This window comes from Bos grunniens, chromosome 27 (genome assembly GCF_055505025.1).
Source record: "Bos grunniens cultivar Pamir isolate PY7600 chromosome 27, Bosgru_T2T1.0, whole genome shotgun sequence".
NCBI lineage: Eukaryota > Metazoa > Chordata > Mammalia > Artiodactyla > Bovidae > Bos > Bos grunniens.
In genome coordinates this window covers 17,482,331-17,499,972 of record NC_141191.1, presented here as the reverse complement: position 1 = coordinate 17,499,972, position 17,642 = coordinate 17,482,331, and the positions used below count along the sequence as shown (strand labels likewise).

The 17,642-nt window shown below is 39.2% G+C and overlaps 1 protein-coding gene and 1 long non-coding RNA gene across 32 annotated transcripts in view; one reads left to right on the top strand and one right to left on the bottom strand.

The window, feature by feature from the left end:
• The window catches only part of SORBS2 (sorbin and SH3 domain containing 2), a 217,479-nt gene extending 205,550 nt beyond the window's left edge, over nt 1-11,929 (top strand). For 30 of the 31 annotated variants that reach the window (XM_086380099.1, XM_086380113.1, XM_086380105.1 and 27 more), the window contains 3 exons: nt 3,445-3,494; nt 7,315-7,421; nt 9,787-11,929. In XM_086380099.1, coding sequence (XP_086236225.1) covers nt 3,445-3,494; nt 7,315-7,421; nt 9,787-9,848 — 219 coding nt within the window. In that variant the 3' untranslated portion in view covers nt 9,849-11,929. The remainder of the gene's footprint in view (nt 1-3,444; nt 3,495-7,314; nt 7,422-9,786) is intronic. The other variant, XM_086380114.1, reaches the window with a different exon arrangement.
• Nucleotides 5,731-9,668, bottom strand: LOC147343588 (uncharacterized). The gene is made up of 2 exons (XR_015156153.1): nt 8,699-9,668; nt 5,731-8,602 (listed from the first exon to the last, which is right to left on the bottom strand). It is a non-coding gene; the product is annotated as an uncharacterized LOC147343588 (long non-coding RNA).
• Nucleotides 11,930-17,642: the final 5,713 nt, after the last annotated feature.

Sequence of the window (17,642 nt, the reverse complement as noted above, 5' to 3'; positions counted from 1 at the left end):
GCTTTTATGTGACAGAGACACTTGGAAATTAACCAACATCAGTTGTCACAGCTCTCTGACAATTGAATGGGTAACAAGGGAGAGACATCTGTGGAAATGTGGATTCCTTTATGGATTCCCTAAGGGGAACATGGGAGAAGGCAATGGCACCCCACTCCAGTACTCTTGCCTGGAAAATCCCATGGGCAGAGGAGCCTGGTAGGCTGCAGTCCATGGGGTTGCTAGGAGTCAGACACGACTGAGCAACTTCCCTTTCACTCTTCACTTTCATGCATTGGAGAAGGAAATGGCAACCCACTCCAGTGTTCTTGCCTAGAGAATCCCAGGGATGGGGGAGCCTGGTGGGCTGCCGTGTCTGGGGTCGCACAAAGTCGGACACGACTGAAGCGACTTAGCAGCAGCAGCAGCAGGGGGGACATGACCTAAACCATCATCATGTCTGACTCCTTGATTTCAGCAATAAGGAAACTGAGGTGCGTATCCAAGGTCACACAGTCACTGCCAATGCCAGAAAGACACAAGTGTGCCCTCACAAGTATCTATACTGCTCACTCCTCTGTTGACCAAATACTTCTAAAATAAATTATTTCAGTTGGTGTAACTGGTCATCTTTCCTCCAAACTGGTTCCCAGGTGTCCACATTCACACGGAGATGAGTCCTATCAAAGGTAACCTCAGAAAAGTTCTAAAACTCTCTATTATAATAGATACAGAACTTCTCTGCTAATAAAAGCAGTGATAAATCCTGGCCTGAGTATGTGAACAGTATAGAAAACCAGTGTCCAGGAAAAAAAAAAAAGTGGGGGTGGGTCCTTTAAAGGATATGAAGGAAGTATTGGGAGAGACTGGTTAAAAAACAAGGACGTTACTGGCTGACACACCCAGGAACACGAATTAAGACACAGAGGCCTCTGGAATTAAGGTAGCCACATGATTCTGGTAAAAGCCTGACTTTGATAATTAGCAAAGAGATGGTTCATTTAAATGATTTAGGAGAGGAGTTGAATTAAAGAAATTAAACTAGTAGAACTACAATGACAACACTGGAAAAGTGCTATATGGGTTGTAATAAGTAAATTTTTTCAATATTAACAATCTGATTTTAAAGCTGTATTCACATTTTAACAGAGGCAGCAATGAAATTAGACCAACCAGTTTTACCAAGCGCTGATGCCACGATGTAGGAGTGAAGCTTTCACTCAACTCAGAAATATTAGAATGGTTTAAAAGTGTGAAAATAGGCATGCCATTTTTAGAGCACAATGAAATACATTTTACAAAACATTTTCTCTTAAAGCAAGAACATATACTATTTTCCTAATTATAACTTTGTTATACATTGTAAATGGCCCTGTGATTTTTTTGTGTGTGAGAGAATTAGTAGCTATCTTGGTAGGAGATTTGAAATATGGCATTTTAGATGTTTTTAAGTTGCATTTTTAAATGTAATATTTTTGAGTAACTAACACCAGCATTTTCAACATCATGTGGCTTGAATGCATAATCTTTGGCCTGAAATCTTACTCCTGGAAATGTGTTCTAAGGAATAGCTCAAAAGAAGAAAATATCTCTTTGTATAAAAATGTTTATAGCTTTGATATTTATGATAGTGAAAAAGGCAAGATCAATCTTAATTTCAAAAGCAAAAAAGAGAGAGAGATGACTAAGACAATCAAAAAAGATATATATACATATGTGAGGGAACATTATTCTGCAGTGATTTAAAATGAAAAAGAAGACTGAGAAAAGGAGACTGGAAATTATTACAAAACATAAATAGCAACTGATAAATACAAATCTTATTTCTGCATAAAATTATATAAGATATATATGTAATATATCATATATATATGATTGAATGAAAACTTGAAGAAATGTAGGCTTAAGAATGACTTAAGTTTACCTCTTTATTTAAATTGATTTAGTCTTAATCAATCTTTAAATAGTATATTTTATAATTTTAATAATAAATACATTGTTAGTTATTTTATATTTATGTACAGTCTAAGTATTATACTCTTAAGCCATACATGTGTTCAACAATTTTTATCCACTCTTTAATCTTACACTTATATATTCCATGCATAGACTGTTGAGTGAAATTTCTAAGAATATTGCTGGTAAATAGTAGGTTCCAATTACTATTAATTGAAAGCTTGAAGTTTTAGTAGTATAGTAACAAGCATCTAGTCTTCTATGCTAGACAGACAGCTTGGATGGGAAGGGAATGGATAAAGAATGCAGGAAGGGAGCAGGTTATAGACTCGTAGACTGAAAGAAACCCCAGAGTCACCCTCCATTCTTGAACCAGAGGGGTTTCGATGGACAGTTTGCAGGGGGGAATTCCCAGTCTCTCAGTTATCCATTTATAACTCCAGGATCCAGGAACTGACCCTGACGTCTAATGTCATGGATCTAAAATCTAATCATCAATAAGGAATTACTTTGATAATTGCCATGCAATTTGTCATTCAGATTCTGATTTATTTTTTACCACGTAGCCATCATTTATAAGAGAATGGTTTTGAAGTGTGTTGTGAATGAACTGTGATGCTTTTTTCCCCCTCTAAAAGGTAACATTTAGACAGTTGGTATAAATGACATTGAGTTTACATATTCAACAAACGTGTTAACTTTCATTCATTGAAGTATTTGTGTGGATATATGGGATTCAAAGGCTTGTCATTTCCAATATTATAAGTATCTATTACAGATACTGGTCTTGATGCTTAGTTTAAAAAGAAAGGAAACTCTTTTGAGAGTTCAGTGCACTGGGAATTTCTACCAATATTTCTCTTCTCAGGTAAAATGTTACGTGTTACCTGGATATTGTTTGTTACATGCAATTTAAAACTCTCTGTTTTCTGTTTTTAAAAATGCATGTGTTTCCTCCACATTGAGAACAGAGAGTGTTAATTCAAATGTAGCATGGCATGTCTGCCTCTTGACATGTTCCTCTGTACCGTATGTGAAAATGTTGTCTGTGAAGGAAAAGTATATTAGAATGAATGTGGATACTTTGCTGTTAAGACTACATGTGGTTTATTTTTTGCTTGTTTGAGAAAATGCTGAAGAATAAGGTTGAATGAAGATGTCCAGACTCCCCAGTCTAGTTATTTGGTGTCTATGTTCTTGCCATGTTCCTGGCCTTTGAAAAATCAATGGGACTGAGCCCTGAGTCTTCCTTAAAGCTTGAGCAGACGAGATTGCAGATATGTTTCAAACATTTGAACTTTGGTTATTTCGACTTAATTTAAAGCACCCTTCAAAATATTTTAATTATGAATCCTGTAGAAACCCTTTATTTGGTTTTTCTTTTCTTCCTCTTGGTTTTTTACAACAGGAAATATTAAATGTCAAGAAAAGTGCCATGCCATTATCCAAATTATCTTTTAATTAGTACCAGTTTAAGCATTGATTACATTGAAAATCATTTCATTTCAGCCACAGCGTCCTGTGTTTACTCATGAAAACATTCAAGGTGGGGGGGAACCGTAAGTATTCTTCTTATCTTCTAAATTTGAGACTAACCTTGACCCACAAAACAGACCATTGATGTACCATAAGCGAGGATGGTACAACTTTGCACATGAAAGAGACCAGAGTAACTAACATGAGATAAGACCTCCCTGATTAAGAGTAATTGCAATAACTTCCATCTTTCACAACAGAGAACAGAAGCTACTTTTGAAAAAAAATCCATGATTTTGCAAAGATTGATTTATGCACTCGAAAAACCTTCCAATGCTGTAGTGATTCCTAAGATTTATGAATCTGTCTCTCTCCCTGTTCTAACTCAGCATGTAGATTCTAGTAACTGCAGCCTTAAAGACACTGAAAATGTTCTAACATTGTTTTTATACATATTTGAAAAGCAAGAGAATGTCAAAGTAGACCTACAGTGATAAGTTAGTGACATAATTCCGAAGTTCCAGAATGTTGGAAATGGCAGTCTTAAAACATGCACTGTTTAAGTTACGTGATGTTTACTACCCAGAGGACCAGGAAAATAAATGCCTTTTCACACTTTCTTTCAAATCCCCACCTACTGATACTAAGTCAAACCAACCCTGAAGGTGTCACATACTGTCTTTAAGGTTGTCTTTCTGTTCCATTTTGCCCTAGGAAGACAGTCAGAGGTTATCCACTTCCTGTTGGCTGTTGCCTCTCTGAGTCAGGAGGGAGCCCCAGGGAAGGCGCGGGTACAGGGCTAAACCTTGTCGGGCTGACCTGAGGACACATAATGCGCCCCCTGCTGGCTGGCCAAGCTCCACTCCCCTCAGTTCAGTTCAGTTCAGTCGCTCAGTCCGACTCTTTGCGACCCCGTGGACTTCAGCACGCCAGGCTGGAGCAGAGCAATCCAGCAGGGCCTGGAGATCTCCCAGCCATTGGTCCCTCCTCACTGCTCACATACCTGGTGCTTAGCTAAAAGCACAGGTCTCAGAAGCCATCTCCCAACCCCAAACTAGCTCTCACTGGGTACAGCTAGAAAGAAATTTTTGTTAATGAAAAGAAAAGGTTTGGAGGAACAAATCATTTAAAATTTCATTTAGTTGGGGGAAAAAAAAGTTTAAATATAATCCTTTTAAGTCTAAAGGTTGACTTTGTGTTCTTTTTTACACAACTGACTATGAGATGAATCACAGAGAATAAATCCAAGACTGATTAGGTTTACTGCCCTGCATCATCAATGCATTATATTAGAAGCTTTTAATCAATTTATGAATTAGGATATAGGTGATATTACTCTGTTTCATATCATATGGAGTTAATACTCGCATGTGTTTATGAGCTCACAGGTGGGAGAGGGCACATTTTCAATGTCCCGCTTTGAACATTATAAAAATTCTTTATTAAGTTTCTATTTGATTACAATGCCAAGTATAGCTGCTTGTTGTTCAGTCGTTCAGTCATGTCCGACTGTTTGTGACCCCATGGACTGCAGGGTATCACTTAATCTCTTTCATTTAAGAAATAGGTTTTGATTGAAAATAGGACAAAATGTTATCATGTCACTCCAATTCAGAAGTATGGTAAAATATGTTACAGAAAAAGCTGCAAGTTATAGACAGAGTTTCATGATTGGCCGAGCATTTCCTGTTTTAAAGACAAATTTCTTTCTGAGGCATCCTGGCCCCACCACCATCATTCATCTCACCAACACATCCTTCAAAACAGCATTTTTTTTTTTTAATTGTAATTCGACTGCATTTCCTGTCGTGCAAAACTGATTTTGAAAGCCAACAGAGGCAGGAGTATTTCTGAAAGGTTTGTTTATGTTTCCATGAAACTTCCAATTTTTTTTTTTTTTTTTTTTTTTGTGGTCTAATTAAACCAGAATGGTAAGTAAACTTTCACAAGCACACTGGTTTTCATCATGTTAAAGTGAAGTAGGAGTTCGTGCCAATTCTTTTTTTTTTTTTTTCACTCTTGGGACCTTGAGATTCTTCAAGCAGCTGGGATTTATGGCCTTAAATAGGCTCATTTCTGGGAGTGGTTGGAGATGGGCCTGGGTCAAGGCTGAAGCCTGAAGAGATCCAGTGTTTCCCAAAGTGAGAGATGCAATGTATATTCATAGACTTGGCAGCCCAGGAATGCCTATCTCCCTCAAACGTGAGACCAGAAAAGGAACGGTGGTGAGACTAGCTTCCCCCAGGGATGGACAAAAGGTACCATTCCTTCACCTGGGCATCTTCAAATCAAACAATAAAATAATCCGACCTCTCCAACCAGGGCTGGCCCCATGCAAACATCCAAATTCAGGAATGTTGGTACTCAAGACCTCCCTATTTTGCCACTGCTCTAGGATTTAGGCTATCTTTCTTAGCCCTTCCCCACAAGCAGAATCCTTTCTCTGCAGAAGACTTCAAAACCCCAAGTGGCTAAAAAGGTTTACCCAGAGAAAACAATGTTAACAGGGGAAGAAATCTCTAACATTGGAATTCCAGGCTTTGCTCTCAGGCCAGAGAAGATAATGTTTTCTAGGTGAGGCTGTTAGACACATCATCTTACCAGGTCTTTCCCCAGTACACCCTCCCCCAGTCCAGCTTTATCCAGACTCCCTCCTCCCCCATCCTGAAAAGTTTAGAGAAGCCAATGCAGCCTGTCTCTGATTTGTCACATGACATTTGAGTTCAGGTGAGGGAATAGTTTTGTTCTACCAAAGGATTATTCTCTTGACTGAATGAAGTAATCAAAACAAATCATTCTTGTTCCTGAGCAATATCCAATATTATCAGCCTTTTAAAGTTGGCGTGAAAAAATCCAAAGTGCCCTGAAATGTGGTTCTTATTTCCTACTTTTCCAAAATTACATTAACTGTTAAGAAGAACAGCAGAAACAAATTCATTAACTTAAAAAAAAAAAAAAAATCCCCCTCACAATACTGGTAATATTTTAGTAGTAATATGTCATTTTCATGTTAACTGCATATCAAATACTTCCTGACCCTCTAAACTGTTAGAATCAGTGTCCTTCCAAAATGCCAGTCCATATTAATATGCATGCTATTTTATTACCCCCAATTCTCTGAGTTTATTACTGATTGATGCCACCAAAATATATGCTCTCAAAGAATTCAAAGAAAGAAAGAAAAGTGGCAGCATTCATTCAGTAATACTTTTACATACATTTATTTCAAGAGAGAGTTTTTACATTAAGCACAATTTTTCCAGGACCTTTTAAAAAAGAACTTATGTCTCTAAATCTACTGCTTGAGATCACCACTTACACTGATGCAAACTACGAAATTAAACTATTTTAAAGACTTCCTCCCAGGAAAAAAAAATAAACTTCTCTTTTATAGTAATTTCCACATAGCAATATAAAAGCTTTATCTGAGACATTTTGTACATCTCAATTTAGAATCATTTGAAAATTCCACTTGCAAGTTGCAGTTCCTTGCTTCTGAATATGGCTAAAACCATAATTCCTTCTTGTTTTATATAGCTGAAAAGTACACATACCACTTCTCTTATAGTCTGTATTATTTTTTAATGTCCAAATGATAGCTATCTATGACTGTACAATTGAAGTGCAGATCAAATTTATAAATGTTAAAATGTTTTAATACAACTCATGAATATTAGAATCTTCCATAAATTGTCCTCATTGTGAGTTCTGAAATGCTGTTAGAGTGGTCTAATTCTTATGAAAACTTAACTACCTCTACTTACTTTACAACCTTACCAAAAACTTATACTACCTAATTAATATGTTAAGGATAGGTTCAAAGTAAAATAAATATAATATTCTTTTGGTAGTTTCATAGAAGTGCAAAAAAATTTTTTAACACGTGCATTTGTCTTGTTTAAGGTTTCAGGCTCTGTATAACTATACTCCTAGGAATGAAGATGAGCTGGAGCTCAGAGAAAGTGATGTCATTGATGTGATGGAAAAATGTGATGATGGATGGTTTGTGGGTATGTGTACATTTCCTTTCAGGCATTTGGCCATTTTATAATTTGCTTATGTTTGCTCCCGTGCATGGTTGGATGTGATAGTCAAGCTTTCTTTGATTTCATAATGCCTTTATCTTTCACACATCCATATGCATTATGTAATCCTAGGGCAACTGCATTTTGAATAGAATTTAGTATTACTGCTTCAGGTATATGTGGTTTCCTGCTGGTTTTATTTCCAAGTCAACTGAAAGAAGAAGACTTCTCTAAATAGCACCAATCAGTAAAGGCTGAGATCTGAGAACAACAACGAGCTGTCCCCTAGATGAGAAACACGAATATTCTATTCAGCACAGAATGCTGGTCATCAGCAGTGAGGATCTAATCTGAGAAAACAGACGAAATGAACAACTCATGCTTGACTAGGTCTGCTGGAGGTGCCCTTCATTGTTGTTCGGTCACTCGGTTGTGTCCCACTCTTTGCGACCCCGTGGACTACAGCATGCCAGGCTTCCCTGTCCTTCAGTATCTCCCAGAGTTTGCTCAAACTCATGTCATTGAGTTGGTGATGCCATCCAACCATCTCATCCTCTGTTGCCCCCTTCTCCTCCTGCCCTCAATCCCTCCCAGCATCAGGGTCTTTTCCAATGAGTCGGCTCTTCACATCAGGTGGCCAAAGTATTGGAGCTTCAGCTTCAGCATCAGTCCTTCCGATGAAGACTCGGGGTTGATTTCCTTTAGGATTGACTGGTTTGATCTCCTTGCTGTCCAAGGGATTCTCAGGAGACTTCTCTAGCATCACAGTTCAAAAGCATCGATTCTTAGGCACTCAGCCTTCTTTATGGTCTGACTCTCACGTCTACTGGAAAAACCTTAACTTTGACTAGAGGAACCTTTGTTGGCAAAGTGAGGTCTCTCCTTTTGAATACATTATCTAGGTTTGTCATAGCTTTTCTTAAGAATTCACTGATCCACCTTAGCTTCAATATGTGGTCCAAGTAGAGAGAAGTTCCATTCTTACCACATACAAAACAACCCCATTCTTACCATCTTGAAAGAAAACTACAGGTTTTCTGAGAAATTTTTTGTAGACAAGCATACCATACACTAAGTCACAGAGGAAAGAGATAAAAAGGAAACAGACGTAGGAAGATGAAGGATACAGCTGATGGAGGTACGAAGGCTTTCTGTAGACAGTCCAGCTGTGGGGAAATAAAGGAGCAAAGACCACATTAGCAGCCACAAGCCTCTGCCTCTGTTTATATTAATTCCCCACTGAGAAGAGTAAAATGGCTTACCTGTACAGGGATAAAGAAGATCAGTCATCAAACCAGGACAGTAAGCTCTAGAGGGTAAATGAGAAAGGGAAGTACAAAGACTGTGTTCACTCTTCATGAGCTGGAAAACCTAAGGAAGAATTTGGTACACTTGCTCTTCCAAAAAGCTTCAAAGGAATTATGATATTTGAATCCAAAGGCGATCATCATGATGGTCCTTTATGCATTTGGTTTTACTCCTCATATTAGAAACTTCCCCAATGATAGAACCCTCGCCCGCTAACAGTGGTCTGCCTTTTTTTCTTTAGTGATTTGGTAAGTTGTTCAAATTTTCTGTATTTTATGAAGGACCCTGGCAGGGCTATTTGTAAATGAATGCTGTGGCATTCAGCACGATCTTCTATGAAATAACAAACCTGGGTGGTGACGGCATCCCTGATAAAGCTTTTGTGTTACACTGTGCTAAGGAGCCGTGACAGACCTCCTGCTCACAGAACCAAGCCTTGGTGTGGGCCTTTTCCAGTCCATCCTATCCCACGGCCAGCCCCATCTTTATTGAGAAGATTGTACCCACATGCATTTCCTCTTCCGCTCCTCACTCCTGTCTAGCAGCCTCAGTGATGGAGCCCCATCATACTCAAGTATCCTTGTTCTTAAAAACCCACCTCCTCAGCGAGACTGTCTCTCCCCTCAGACCAAGAGGCTGAGCTTTTCTCTTTAGCCTGGTGTGATGGGAGCAGTTGGATGGCATCACCGACTTGATGGACATGAGTTTGAGCAAGCTCTCCAGGAGTTGGTGATGGACAGGGAAGCCTGGCGTGCTGCAGTCCATGGGATCGCAGAGAGTCAGACACGACTGAGCAACTGAACTGAACTCAACTCAACTGATGGGAGTGAAGCCTTTAAGCTTAAGAAGTGATGAAGGCATCGGGCAGTAGAGATTAGACTGCCGACTCTGTCATCCCATCCCTTCAATGAGTCTCTCTTCTTCTCCAAACTCTGAGGGCTTGCTCTCTTAGTGAGTTTTCAAGCCCACTTGAACTGATGAACTGGTATCTCACGGTTGTTACCCATCCCCCACCCATTTCCTTTATCATTTCTATTTTCAGGAACCTCTAGAAGAACCAGATTCTTTGGTACTTTTCCCGGAAACTATGTCAAGAGGCTGTGAATCACTCTCCTGGTTATTTATGCCGCATTTCAGCAGCACATCTGCATAACCTTGCCTGAGAGATCCCGCAGGGCTCCTGCTGTAATGCCTTCCATTTCCAACAGAAGTCACCCACCGTCACCATCTCCACCTGCCACCAGACCACCAGCAACTGAACTGCCACGCCTTGGGGAGATGGGTGGATTAGCCTCCGTGTGAAAGTGCATATTCCTGCTTTCTGCTCTAAACTTGGAAAAGTGGATGTGTGGCATCAGAAAGAAAACCCTATGCTTAATAAGGGTTGAGCAGTTGAGGCAAAAAAATAAGTGTCTCAAGGAGGCTCCCCGGTCCACTTTGGAAGCTGCCCTCCCTTCAGGCAACCAGAAGATTGTTTCTTACTACTCGCTGTGGTTCGCATTTTCACCTTCTTAGCTTGGCAGTATATTTTCCTTTCACGAGTTTGCCTAGTGTCCTGGTTTACATGATATGACAACTGTACTTCAACTATTGTTTGCCTGCACTTATCTGTTGTAATATGCACAGTGATTACAAAATCTAAAGTAAGAGTAGGAAAGTTAATTCGAATGAGTGTGATTTTGTTGAATTGAATGTGAGTTTCCAGTAGGAGTCTTTTCCTGCAGGTTTTCTTTTTGTACTTTTTAGAAGTGCAAACAATAAGTGAATAAGAGCCTTTGGTAATAATCATGAGAATATAAGAGGTTTAGCTAGACTACAAAAAAAAATAACTATTGTGTTGTAAAGTTGCATTGCTATTTTATATTAAAATGTAATAATCAGCATAATGAACAATGAGCTCTTAGTGTTTTATTTATCTGATAAAAGTTAAATAAAAGCAGTGTTAGTGACAGAGGCAATGAATTATTCTAACATAGACACTTGAAAGTATGTGTGAGCAATATTCATAGGTAAGATTTCACTGTGTGTACACATGCACATCTGAGATTGTATGAAAACAGACAATCCATATGCTATGTTGTACATTTTATGGAAATGTAGAAGAATCTCACACATTATTTTATAGACATAGAGTACTTTGGAAGCATCACAAGTATTAAGGCTGGTTTTAGTAAGGATTATGGTCAATACAATTATTTTTACTATGATAATTATTTTTCTTCTCTGGAACTCAGAATCCTGGCTACATTTGAGGACAGGAATATGTTGAGCCTGATTTTCCTGGTGTGTGTAAACTATTTCCTCGGAATACATTAGGCACTTTTGAGAGACAATGTTAAATCATTCAGGTTATATTTTCTGCCCTGAAGTAGAAACCTACGAGATGATATTAGGACCTGAAAGATTTAACGTGGTTAACAGTGCCTGAATTACGCATACCCTGAGAACTAGCTTTGTATTTCTTATGACTTTGCATAAGAACTATTCATATTTGGATCTTCAGCACCTTATAGATAAAACTTTTTACAGCATTTCTTCTGTGGACAGTGATTGATCTTTTCACAATGTATGTAGACTCTAGAATTTTGTACATACATTTGCTCTTTTTTTTGTACAGACTATTTAGTTGTTGAGAAGACAGGGGAATTTCCTAATTTGGTCTTTATCCTTCATTTAAACTAAGCTAAAACACCTTCAACAGAGCATCCTTTACATCTCCCACAAATCATTATTATGACTCAACAGTGCGATTCTGTAAGATAGCACTTTTGCAAAAGTTTATGAATATAAGATTTTAGCAGCCAAACTAAAATGTATATAAATACTGATTATAGAGGAATTTCACTAGGAAGAAGGTAAAGAAACATCTTTGAGTAGCCTACCTTGATTATTGTCAAGTTCACAGCCAGCTTTATATTTTAAAGGCTTTGGGTTTGAAATTAGGTCAACTGCATGCAGCTTTGCTGATAAATGAATAATTACCTTTGATGCCATTTATGAGAGAAGACTTCAATATCTGTTGCCTGTCATACTTAAGAAAAATTAATGTTTCTACTCTCTGTATCTGATTTTAAAAGGAAAAATATTCATACCAAGCTTTTAGGTAATTGACTTCAAATTCTTACAAGCAAAGGTCATTGTGTTTTTCTTGAATAGACATCTAATAAATTTTGCTTGGACATATACTTCAGCTTTTCTTCTTGACATTTATCCTTACATGAATTGTGTATTTTATTCCAACTGGTTAGATAAACTCAGATAACATGCATTTGCTCTGTGTTCTCTTGACACACAAATGGAGAAAAGATGCATTTGGATCAGCTCAGATAAGAAATATTTTTTAACACCATCACCAAAGCTCCTTTGCTAAATACCCTTTGGTTAAAGATTGTTCTTCAGCTAAAACAACACATTTTAAAATATTTCTGCCTCAAAAATAGCTATTTTTTCCAAGGACAAGTTAATTATAAGAAGTTGTAAGCACTTTACAAATTCAACAATCTTAAGTTCAACATCCTTGCCCCAAAAAGCTTTATCACCATTGGCATGGCAAACTGTTAATACTCACAAGTGCTCAATGAATCTCAAATTATGTGTTGCCATTGAGTGTCATTCCTTTATCTCAACAGATAGTAAGCAGCTAGCTCTCCCACTTGGATCCTTTCTAATAAACTGGAGTCCTTTCTGGCTCTATGTGCTTCAGCCCTCTTCCATATCTATCACTCACATACTCAGAAACACGGACATTCCTCTGTTGGCAATTTAGTTATCAATGTTGTCTTATCGTGTAGCTTCACCCTAAAACCCACCCTGATCCCCTCTATTCCACTGGGTAGTTTCCACCATGTATTAGCTTTCCACAAAAGTATGTTTCCATTGTAGGAAGAATACACGCTGTATTATTATTCTAGTCCCTGGTTTTGTGAGAACATTGATGGGTAATTTAACCAGGTGAATCTGATCAAATGCAGGAAGCTGTTGGTGAACTTTCTGCAAGAGAATCTGCCAAATGATCGGCACTCTAAATACATAAATCTGGGATTTTATAAACCACGTGCATCAAAATCTGGACTTCCTTGTCTCACTGGAGAATTTTATCATCTGTGCTACTCTGCAGAATCTGTTGAGATGCCCCAGCAACTCTGTCAAAGCCCAAGCTCAAGAATGCCTAAACAGGGACTTCCCTGGTGGTTCAGTGATTCTCAACCAGTGATAGATATCCACGCTGTCAGTGCAGGAGGCATGGGTTTGATCCTTGGTCAGGGATCCTGTATGCCACATGGCACAGGCGAAAAAAAAAAAAAGAAGAATGAAAATAGTACAAAGAATTCCTAAACAGCTTTGCATTTTGCCCAGACTTCTGACTCAGCCACGCCAGCACTGCTGTTAGATGCAGACTGGCCATAACCAGCACTCAGCCCTCCTGCCGTGCTTCCTCACTCTCTGGGTTGAATGCTGAATTATTTTTTTTGTTCCAAAATTGATGCTTAGTGACCTATTTTACTTGATTTTATGTCAATGCACGATCATCAATGAAATTCCTCATTTACGCCATTAATGGTTGCCTTGGTAGGTAGAATAGGATCCATTTTGTTGTGAAACCAACACAATAAGCCCTGTAGAGCACTGTCTCTACTCGTCGGCCTCAGTGGGCTGCGGACTCACACCCGTGCACCAACCAGCCAGCCGGGTCAAGGGAGGGGCAGCAGGAAGGGACCCTCTGACGTTTTATGTGCCAAATTTTAATCCCTCCTTTGCACTGAGGGGGTGGGAATGAATACAAATATGCATGTCCACTTCTTATTTGATAAGCAGCAGAAAGAACCTGATAGAGTAACTGTCTGTTGCCATGATGATCCACGGCTTGATCTCTGTGTGTAGGTGGTCAGTTTGTGTGGCCTGATCACTTCTTCCTACTGTTTTTCTGATTTCAGCCACAAATGGATCAGATAGAATAAGCACTTTGTCAGCTTCCAAAAGCCTATTTACAGATTGAACTATTTCATCTTCCTTTCCAGATTGTAGCCCTTCAATTGTTGTTTATGTAGCAATTATGATTTCAAATTATTTACTCATCATGGATGACTGGGTTAGACCACAAGCAGAGACTAGCATTAGTTGTAGAGAGTCTACAATAAGAAACTGTAAACTATGGTCTGCGGACCAAATTCAGCCTGCTGCCTGTGTTTATTTGGTCTGCAAGTTAAGAATGGTTTGTACAGATGAACATGGGCAATCGATTTGATGATAAGGAGCACTGACTTGGAGCCCCAATTAAGTCAAACGTTCCTCCCCAGAAAAAGAATCCCTTTCTTTTCAATGGTAGGTCTATATTAGAGAAACTTTATTCTGTTATTATATTTGGATTTCATCAATTCAAAATTGGTAGGAATTAGTTTTCTCTCTGTAATGTAAATTCAGTTCAGTTGCTCAGTTGTGTCCGACTCTTTGCAATCCCATGAACCGCAGCACACCAGTCCTCCCTGTCTATCACCAACTCCCGAGTCCACTCAAACTCATGTCCATTGAGTTGGTGATGCCATCCAACCATCTCATCCTCTGTTGCCCCCTTCTCCTGCCCTCAATCTTTCCCAGCATCAGGGTCTTTTCCAACGAGTCAGCTCTTTGCATAATGTGGTCAAAGTATTGGAGTTTCAGCTTCAACATCAGTCCTTTCAATGAACACGCAGGACTGATCTCCTTTAGGATGGACTGGATCTCCTTGCAGTCCAAGGGACTCTCAAGAGTCTTCTCCAACACATAAATTCTTCAGCACTCAGCTTTCTTTATAGTCCAACTCTCACATCCATACATGACTACTGGAAAAACCATAGCCTTGACTAGACAGACCTTTGTTGGCAAAGTAATGTCTCTGCTTTTGAATATGCTATCTAGGTTGGTCATAACTTTCCTTCCAAGGAGTAAGCGTCTTTTAATTTCATGGCTGCAGTCACCATCTGTAGTGATTTTGGAGCCCAAAAAATAAAGTCAGCCACTGTTTCCCCATCTATTTGCTATGAAGTGATGGGACCAGATCCCATGATCTTAGTTTTCTGAATGTTGGGCTTTAAGCCAACTTTTTCACTCTCCACTTTCACTTTCATCAAGAGGCTCTTTAGTTCTTCTTCATTTTCTGCATAAGGGTGGTGTCATCTGCATATCTGAGGTTATTGATATTTCTCCCAGCAATCTTGATTCCAGCTTGTGCTTCCTCCAGTCCAGCATTTCTCATGATGTACTCTGCATATAAGTTAAATAAGCAGGGTGACAAATATACAGCCTTGACGTACTCCTTTTCCTATTTGGGACCAGTCTATTGTTCCAAGTCCAGTTCTAACTGTTGCTTCCTGACCTGAGTACAGGTTTCTCAAGAGGCAGGTCAGGTGGTCTGGTATTCCCATCTCCTTCAGAATTTTCCACAGTTTATTGTGATCCACACAGTCAAAAGCTTTGGCATAGTCAATAAAGCATAAATAGATGTTTTTCTGGAACTCTCTTGCTTTTTCCATGATCCAGCAGATGTTGGCAATTTGATCTCTGGTTCCTCTGCCTTTTCTAAAACCAACTTGAACATCTGGAAGTTCACGGTTCATATATTGCTGAAGCCTGGCTTGGAGAATTTTGACTAGCATGTGAGATGAGTGCAATTGTGCAGTAGTTTGATCATTCTTTGGCATTGCCTTTCTTTGGGATTGGAATGAAAACTGACCTTTTCTAGTCTTGTGGCCACTGCTGAGTTTTCCAAATTTGCTGACATATTGAGTGCAGCACTTTCACAGCATCATCTTTTAGGATTTGAAATAGCTCAACTGGAATTCCATCACCTCCACTAGCTTTGTTCGTAGTGATGCTTCCTAAGGCCCACTTGACTTCGCATTCCAGGATGTCTGGTTCTTGGTGAGTGTGAGTGATCACACCATCGTGATTATCTGGGTCATGAAGATCTATTTTGTACAGTTCTTCTGTGTATTCTTGCCACCTCTTCTTAATATCTTCTGCTTCTGTTAGGTCCATACCATTTCTGTCCTTTATTGAGCCCATCTTTGCATGAAATTTTCCCTTGGTATCTCTAATTTTCTTGAAGAGATCTCTAGTCTTTCCCATTCTATTGTTTTCCTCTATTTCTTTGCATTGATCGCTGAGGAAGGCTTCCTTATCTCTCCTTGCTATTCTTTGGAACTCTGCATTCAAATGGGTATATCTTTCCTCTTCTCCTTTGCTTTTTGCTTCTCTTTTCTTAGCTATTTGTAAGGCCTCCTCAGACAGCCATTTTTCTTGTTTGCATTTCTATTTCTTGGGGATGGTCTTGATTCCTGTCTCCTGTACAACGTCACGAACCTCCATCCATGTAAATAGGTCCATAATATCCTCAATCTTGCTTCCTGGACCACAAAACCTGAAATACTTGCTCTCTGTCCCTTTATAGGAAAAAAAAAACAAAACTAAAAACTGTGAACCCCTCATCTATTCAAATCGTCAGTCACAAACCTGGAAACCAACTAGAGAGAAAGGAAAGCTGAATGTCTGCTGTATACCAGACTGTCATTTACAAGCATTCTTTCTTCATCCTCACAACAGATCTAAGAGGAAATCTCTATGACCATTTTACAGATGAGGACATTGAGGCTATGAGAAGTTAATACAAAATATGCAATGGAAGCTGAATTCAGACTCTGGGGTCTATCTACCAAGCTTGTACTCCTTCTTCTAAGCCAGCTGAGCCTGGTGCTATACACTTTTGATCAGATCGTGTGCAGTCAGAGTCAAACAGCTACATCCACCCAGCTCCCTCCCTATCACTTCCCTCTCACGAACTCTGCCATTAGCAACAGCCAGCCACTCACAGCAGCATCAAGCTGTGCCCAAGATGACAAAGAGGCGTCTGCTTTTGCCCACCACCATAGTGTTTCCCTGAGGAAAGCTAATTTGGGTTTCTAAAAGTACACAGTAACCAGTGAGGCTATAACTTCAATTATTGGCATGTCTCAGCTGAGCAAGATCCTGCCCGTGAGCTGTGATTCATGAAGGTCCTAGAGGCTGTTGATGATGAGTCACGTCAGCAGCTGATGGTGCTCAGGGGGATGCTTAGTATTGTGGAGCCATTTGGAGAAGAGCAAGGCCAGCATGCTCTAAGAACATGGTGTGCTTATTGGACCTCTTTTCAATAAACAAAGCCCCAGGATACACTAGCCATTCTCTGCTGGATGACAGTCTGAGTGACTGAGAGCCTTAGCTCACGGCTAAATTCAGCCCCGCCATGGCTCAGGAAAGTTCCATCTGAGCTCATGCACGTACATATATCTTGACCCAAAAGACTTTCAGTACAAGGCAGAAATCTGCCTAGCGAATCTTCACCTGTTCCTTTGGGGTTTCTTGTTTCATCCTTTTCCCTAAAATACGATGGGTGACTCAGTTGTCCTGGTGTCTTCCAAAAATAAGCACCACTGAAAACAAAACTCTGGTTACCATTAACAACACCCGTGGGTGAGTGTCAACTCTTGCACTGATCAGACAGAAAGCTGGAGAATGACTTTGCAAACATTTTTGTCTTTTTTAATTTACAAGCCAAACGTGTATTGTAGGAAAAATTAGAAAATATAAATGAGCAGAAAGAAAAAACACTGAATCACTCAGGATCTCATTCAGGGTAAAGATTATCATTTGGAATATATCCCTCCATAATGTTTTTCTGTACATGTGTATTAGCCTGTTGTATGTGTGTGCACATGTGTGTGTGTGAAAAAAAAATGGAATCATACTGAACATATTACTTGACATTTAACATTGAACAGGACTCTGAAATACTAAATAAATAGTATTTCAATTCAACATTACCAAGGTTTACAAAACCTGTGAGAAAAAGTCAAAGTCAACCCCAGGATTCATGAAAATGTAATG